We start from the raw sequence: 7,606 nt of genomic DNA, 5'->3' as shown, positions 1-7,606 counted from the left end.
TTCTGTTCCTAGTTCCACCAATGACTTAATCTATTGAAATATGTCTTTTAAAAATCAGCTATTGATAAGTTAGTTTCATAGCAAGGTTTCTCCCAAAAATATCAATATGCTTAATCAAACCATGTTGATGTCTTTTAAAATGCAAATGATCTCTAATAAATACTCCTTGCATATCTGAATACTTTATAATAATTGTAGCATCTTATATAATATGTATTTCCATATGCTGGGTACAAATATTTTTCTAAACATTAAGAAAAGATGCTGGTTTTATAATATGCCAGAGGAATTTTTCCATAGTCAGGATATTTTTTATTTGCACTTAAATACTGCATTGATAATCTGAAAATAAGAAATACCCTGATTATGGCTACAGACTGTTTAAAGGCTACGGTTTCTATCATGGACTGCTTTCAACTGTTATATTTTATGGCACAGATTCAGTGGGAATCTGATCTGCTAAAATATTTGGGCTGTGAAAACTCCCACACTGTGACAGATGTCAAGTCCAATTAAGTGACTCATGTCCAGGTTTCTGTCCAATAGGATTTCCCATTAAATATCAATTTAGGGGAAAAAAAATTCCATCCCCCTTCTTAAGCCTTTATCTCTTTCTCCATCTCCAGGCTGAGTCAATTGGTACCAGGAGAGCCAAGAAGCCACACACGCAGCTCTGCCTCTTTGCTCTGGCTCTCCCACCCTCTTCCTGTCTTTCTCTGCTTCCTTGTCACTATTACTCCAGGAGACGTTCACTTTTCACCAACCTTTCTCCAAGCATCTCCAAGCCACTGACTATATATATTTTGCTACAAGGTAAAGAGAGGAGGGGGTGGGGCGGTGGGTGTAACCAAGCCTTGAAAGACTTTGAAACAGGAAAATAGGTGCCTTTTAATAAAACATACAAGTAAACGAGGGACGAAGAAGAGGCAACCTTAGCTCCTAGTTACAGTATTGTGTTCCTGGGAACTGGGGAGACATCAACTGAACAAAGCCTTATCTGGGGGGAAAAAATCACTTCTGGGCAAGATCTCATCTTTGCCCTCCACTTCCCAGTTTCTGCTCAGCCTTATTAAGGGAAGGAAAGGATCCTTCAGGAGCGGAATCTTATCTTAACCATCTTTCTTATCGATTATTCCACTATTAGAAAGTGGAGGAATCAACCTTTTGATGTGATTGTGTTTATCTCTGCATCTCTTTTGTTATTTATAGAGCCCTAGAAGAGGAAAAAAGCAGACTTTTCAACACATCGTTTAAAAAAAAAATCAACAACGAATTTTTCAAAATGTTTGAGAACAATTAAAAAGAAAAAGCATTTTTGATTTCTCAACTAAGTGAACAATCATTCATGTCATCCACATCTTGAGATACCGTCCCTCGCTGTTGGCACTGGCGAGGTGGCAACTGCTCTTGCATTTTTGAATGTAATAAATATTTGCTGCTTTTAATATTTTCCGGAAAGTCCCCCTCGGTCTTCCCTGGAATTTTAACTTAAAGAGTGGAGAAAAGATTATCGAAAGGGCTTTTGCAAGGTAAGACTCCTTTAAATCATTTTTTTTCCAGCTTGAAACTAAGTTCGTTCATATTACATTTATTTCATTCAGTTCATAAAGAAATAAAATACATAGTACTTATGAATGTTTTAAAATATATCTGGAGGAGAATTTAACATGTTTTGAGGGGAACCCAGGAACTTTTTTATGCGAACTACAACTATATCGTGGCTTATTGTGATTTTCCATTACTCGCTAAATACATTTTTTGCCCTTTCAATCCAACAGTGTAAGTGCAAGTTGTTTTACTTATAAATGTACCCTAGAAAAACTCGTAGGGAGTAAAATGTAGTTCACCTGGAACATTTGTTTTTATTTCGCCTTAAAGGATCTGTTTCCCTTGCACGGAAACGAAAGCTGTTTGGGAGCCCAATTCGCTCAGAGGCAAGTGCGGGGCTGGGAGCAGATCCTACATCCCCTGCTTTGTTTCTCTAGGAGCAAGCCCTCCTACACCTTGCATACGTGGGTTTCCCTAGCTTGGAGAGTCGCTTGGGAGGCGCGAGAGGGGACTAAGGTTCGCAGCCGGGTCGCCCCTATGGGCACCTGCGGGCGGTGCACGCAACCCCTGCAGGCGCCTTTCCCCTCCAGCTGGCCCTTTTCTTGAAGCCCGAATTTCCCCGAAGCCCAGCGGTTCTTCTCCCAGAAGACGCGCAGGCCGGGTTCCTCCTCCAGAGGTCCAGAAGCCGGGCTAGGCGGCTTTTCAGGGAGGCCATCGTCAGAAGACCGCTAAGCACAGACTTTGGGCTTTGGCTAGGCCTTTCTTGGACAGTTGCGCGCTGGGGAGCACTGGTCCCGGGAGCGCCCAACTTTGCCATGTTGATGCCGTTGGCGCCCGGGCATCTCTCAACGCCCCGGCTCCTTCTGCCCGCCCCGCCGCAACCCCGGCTTTTCCCATCCCTCTGCAGCCTTTCCTCCCGAAGCGACGTGACCGCCAGCATTTTCCAATGAGGTGGTCGGCAGACTGCCGGGCATTGTATTATCTCACATCGCTGCGTCCCTAGGTCCCCTATGTGTGTAGCTGTCTGCGTGACAGATGGTGCACCCCGAGCGTGCGAGGGCATAGGAGTCAATTTTCTTTTGAAAAGAGCCTACGCGATTTTTCAATCATTTCTTTATTATTTCGGAGAAGGGTGAGGGAGTCCAGGAAGCCCCGGGAAGCTTGCTATCCGCCTGAGCTCAGGGATGGGGGTCCCAGACAGTCGGCATCCCAGAGCAGTGCGCCCCCAGTGCAGCATCAGGCCCTCGGGCGCAGCGGCTTTGCGGCTGTTCTGTTCCAGACCCTCGGGTCGGGAAGCAACCACATTTTCCTGTGCCATTAAAACCTAGGTGTATTCGTCGTTCCGAATCATTGATTTGTCTGGAAAGGGGACCAGGAGAGGGAGGCGAGATAGCGAAGTTGATGTTTGACCAGAGGAGACACAAAACCCCACCGCGCTCAAGGCCTGCGGTCATTCCACAGCTTCAAGGCCACAGGCCGGCCTTGGCCTCTTATAGGCAGAAGTATCCGTCCGGGATGTGGCCTGGGCCACGCAGAGACCTCGCCAGCTCCTGCGCCAACCGGAGGCACTGGGCACGCTCCCGCGGACCAGCTACTTTGCGCTCCTGCTGGTCCTCCTCCTGGCGCGTGGGCCTGATGTGGGGAGGGGGCCCGGGGTGTGCGTCCGCCGGGAGAGCCGGCGTGGTAGGCACTCGCCCGCCATCCTTTATAGCAAAAGAAGAGCCCGATTCCCTTTATTGACTGATTTTCTGACTCCCCCTCAGCCTCCAAAATGATGCTGAGTCCGGACCAAGCCGCCGACTCGGACCACCCCAGCTCGGCGCACTCGGACCCGGAGTCGCTGGGTGGCGCGGACGCCAAGGTGCTGGGCAGCGTGTCGGACCTGGAACCAGTGGAAGAGGCCGAGGGCGATGGCAAGGGCGGCAGCCGTGCCGCGCTCTACCCGCACCCGCAGCAGCTGAGCCGGGAGGAAAAGCGCCGCCGCAGGCGGGCCACAGCCAAGTACCGCTCGGCCCATGCCACCCGCGAGCGCATCCGCGTGGAGGCCTTCAACCTGGCCTTCGCAGAGCTCCGCAAACTGCTGCCCACGCTGCCCCCGGACAAGAAGCTCTCCAAGATCGAGATCCTGCGTCTGGCCATCTGCTACATCTCCTATCTCAACCACGTTCTGGACGTGTAGGGCAGGTGGCGCCGCGGGAGGCCGCCTGTCCTGGCGTTTGCGAAATACGACCGATCCTGGCGGTCGCCACTGGGATGCCACAGGCGGCGACGGCCCAGCGGGACGGCCTCCGGGAGACAATTGGACTGGGGAAGAGGTTTACAGCCGGTTCTCTCTGGTCAGTAGGACTACAGGGGAAGGTTTTCAACGCTGGGATTTGGGGTTGGCCGGAGAGCCCTGGGGCTCACAAGGGGTATTTTCCAGGCCAGAACCTTCTGGAGGTACCCAAGATGAGCCGCCATGTGTATTAGGATCCCCTTAAGGGTTGTTGCTTTAACCCACTGGAGACTTTGAGTCTCCTTTATTTATCTCCTACAAATCTTCATGTTTTGAAAGAATGAGGGCAGAAGCTCAGAGTACAGTCTCAGAACTTAAAACTATATGGAATTTTTCTAATTGACAAATCACCAAACGTTGGGAAGGAGAAGAGGAGGGAACCTATTCCATACAGAGATTAAGGCACAGGAAGGTGGGACAGCAAACTTTCTGTTCCGTTGTCAAAAGAAAGATTATATTAAAATTCAAATAGAACAAACCCTGAATATTTGTTAAGGTTAAGAAGACACATTAAGAACAAATATATTGTAGAAGGATTTGAGCTTGGTGAGATTTTAACCCCAAGATAGGCCTCTAAAGTAGACAGGATAATCCATATTTAAGTGGAAAATATAATATCTGATTGCTTTTTCAGGCCAAGTGCCCCTTTATATATCCAAAAACATCTATTTGTGACCTTAAATATGTGGACCCATAGGTGCAGTTAGAAAAAGACAACCTATTTTTATTTATGTTAGAAGGAGTAGAGTATTTTTTTCAAGACATTTATTTTTCAGAGTGGTGATAATTTTACTTTGGATACTCTGTGCCAATTTATTTATAGTCAAGTGTTTACACTTTTTCCTGTGGAATAATTATGTCTAACTTTTTACGTGTATGTTGAGATTATACTGTGGTCTTTCTTTTTGCTCTAATTATATTGCACTTGTATAAGAAATTTCCCACTTCTCCCTGTTTCTAAACATATTTTATATATTAAGATGTTTGTTCTTGAAAGGTTCTTTTGTTGTGAGATCAGCAACACTAGCACTTCACTATTATAGTTTTTTAAAAAAGTAAGTGTTGTTTTTCTTATCTGTATTTATGTCTGAAAAGTACTTTACAAACTGTTTATAAGGAGAGTAGCTTCTTTGTGTGTGTGTGTGTGTGTGTGTGTGTGTATGTGTGATGTTTGTGTGTGAGACAATTTTAGGAAATTAAGTTATTTTCCTAAAAAAAAAAAAAAAATCAGAACTACTTTCCTCTGTGACAACCAAAAAGAAAAGTCTATAACCTGAAAATGTTTCATGTTCTCAGCTGTGAAACTCTTAAAACAAGGAGTGTATTTTAGAGACAAGGGAAAAAAAAAAAAACCACATCTGCTATCCAAAGATTTTAGTCTTTTTCAGGGTTTTTTTGTGTCTCTGTTGCTTTATATAATGCAATATTTTGTAGTGAAAATAGATATAATCTGGTTTCTATCTGACGAGTTTTTCATATCTCATGAATGGTGCGCTGTTTTGCATATAAATAAAGGTATCAAATAAAGTCCTCTCTTTTATTTTAAGCATCTGTCTAAAAATAATGAACATGCTGGCTGAGCATGAAATATCTTAATGGACTCTTCCTTAGAAAGGAACAAATAAAACAAAACAAAACCTTACTGTAAACATATACTGAGATTCATGTATCTGATGCTTTTCTAAAATTGGGCATGGATCAATCTATAAATGCATACCCACATATAGGGATGACGTAGATCATGCTACCCCCAATGAGGAAAAGCAGAATAATGTTTATGTAAAATATTACTTGAATCACAGATTCCTTTGCTCTATATAAAAAAGTAACTATCTTACTAAGAAATCTTATTTAGTAACCAAACCCTTCAAGGCAGAATTGGGAAACTGAGGCCCCAGATTTGATCTGCTTTAAGTCACATAGCTACTTAAATGGCAGTCAGAAAAACTGCCATTAAACTGTTATGCAGTGACAACTCTCCCTCATGGCACTTATTAAAAACCAGGGGTATATTACTCTTGTAATACTCAAACATTTAATCAGTACACAGATTCAGGACGTGACACCTGCAAACGAGGAAACAACAAAAACAAAAACAAAACAAAATCCTGGACTAATCTTGAGATAGGAAGAATGTCATTTACAAAAACCTAGAGCTGATATAAAGATGTGAAATTCTCATCTACAAGCAGAATACATATCTTAAAAACTAGATGTCTGTATGTACACACACATATATAGAATAACATGAACTATGTGTCTATATCACACCAAATTTCTGGTTTAGGCATAAAAAATTCAATTATGTACACACAGTCTGCAGATAATAAGCATTTTTCACTTTTCTCCCAGGTTTCTGGTTGTCAGACTCAGTGTTCACAAAAAAAGTGGGACTTCATTCAGTTCTTTTAATTGAGTTGCTTAATAGGAAAGCACTTCCTACCTAGGACATGAAAAAAAGCAGCACTGTACTTTGCCTGGAGTCTAGACAAGGTCTTTGCACCACAATGGTGACCAGTAACTCTCTGACCTACAAAGATGCAGGCTGTCTAGGACACTGAGTGGCTGTAGGTGTGCTCACTTCTAGGCAATGGAGAGAGACCACTACTCTCAGTCCTTATAGCACCTCTCTATTAAATAACAGAAAATGTGGCCCTGCTCCTATGCCAGGGAAGTAAGGTCAACTTCTAACCTCTGGAAGCCTTCTGAGGGCCATCTTTTGCTTTGTGATGTGCCCCATTTTCGATTGACCAACACAGTCCTCCCATCACGTCTAAGAGGGACCTGTTAACTCACCTGCCCTTACTGTTGAAATTGGATCAAGGGCAGCATCCCTTCTCAGCTACACAATCCATGAAATCCCAGGAGGGGCTCTTTGCAATGTCATTTCAAATGCAAAGTCACTGAGCACCTTCCAGAGAGAAATGACACTCTCCTAGAGCAGAGGGTGACTGACTTATCCCTTGAAGGTAGCAGGGACTGAGTGATTGGTCAACCTTATGTGAGAGAGTAACAATTCTTTGAATAATGATGACGGTATTAGTCATATTTTTAAATTGAACAGTTATTTATTGATGATCTACTGTGGACCAGGTAATGTTCTAGATGCTAAAAATAGAAAAACTATATTGTTTTGGAGAACACTATTTTGGCAACAAAAAAACCATTTAATTTTAGGCAATACTAAATGCTAGGAAGAGAAATAAAGCAGAGTAAGGAGGGGCAACAGGAAGTGCCAGGTGGGTGGTACTTCAGACAGGACTGTCAGGGAGGCCTCTCCAAGGTGATAAGCTCTGCACAGAAACTTATATCCGCCTGGCCAACTTCTACAACTTCTGACACTTGAATTGCCTTTTCTTCTCATAGCCTGTTAACATGCCTTGAGTGCTTATGACCATAGAAACCGCCTGTTCAGATCACCTGCATTTCCCCAGCTGGCCCCAGTCTTATCCTTCACCAAGCTTGGTCTTTCCCCACACAGACCTGGAACCACCTGGAGCCACAGTTCCTGCTGCTACTCCTCTCACTTTCTCAATCCTCCCCATTGCTCAACAACTTCCCCAAACATTGCTGCCCCCCAGAAAGCTTAGCCCCACCTAACCCAGTGGACAAGGCCACATGTGCTAAATATCTCTCTGCCTAGATGACCTTTTCCTCACTTCTACCACTGCCCAGAGACTTCCAGAGAACAAGGAACAAAATTGCTAGCCAAAAGAAGGGGAAAGGAAGGGGAAGGAGAAAAAGAAAAAGAAAAGTCAATTTTCTTCCAGGAAGAAGAAGAAG

At 44.1% G+C, this 7,606-nt stretch overlaps 1 protein-coding gene across 1 annotated transcript; it reads left to right on the top strand.

The window, feature by feature from the left end:
* The first annotated feature begins 655 nt into the window (after positions 1 to 655).
* On the top strand, positions 656 to 5,101 carry NHLH2 (nescient helix-loop-helix 2). The gene is made up of 3 exons (XM_079137345.1): positions 656 to 813; positions 1,210 to 1,529; positions 3,312 to 5,101. The coding sequence occupies exon 3, from the start codon at positions 3,320 to 3,322 to the stop codon at positions 3,725 to 3,727; it is 408 nt and encodes a 135-aa protein (XP_078993471.1). The 5' UTR covers positions 656 to 813; positions 1,210 to 1,529; positions 3,312 to 3,319; the 3' UTR covers positions 3,728 to 5,101.
* Positions 5,102 to 7,606: the final 2,505 nt, after the last annotated feature.

The sequence above is a fragment of the Sciurus vulgaris genome (assembly GCF_902686455.1).
Source record: "Sciurus vulgaris genome assembly, chromosome: 1".
In the NCBI taxonomy this organism is placed as follows: domain Eukaryota; kingdom Metazoa; phylum Chordata; class Mammalia; order Rodentia; family Sciuridae; genus Sciurus; species Sciurus vulgaris.
This window is presented reverse-complemented; position numbering and strand designations above follow the sequence as displayed.

Coding starts and splice junctions, on each gene's coding strand:
- NHLH2 (XM_079137345.1), top strand. CDS start 3,320: ATGATGCTGAGTCCGGACCAAGCCGCCGACTCGGACCACCCCAGCTCG.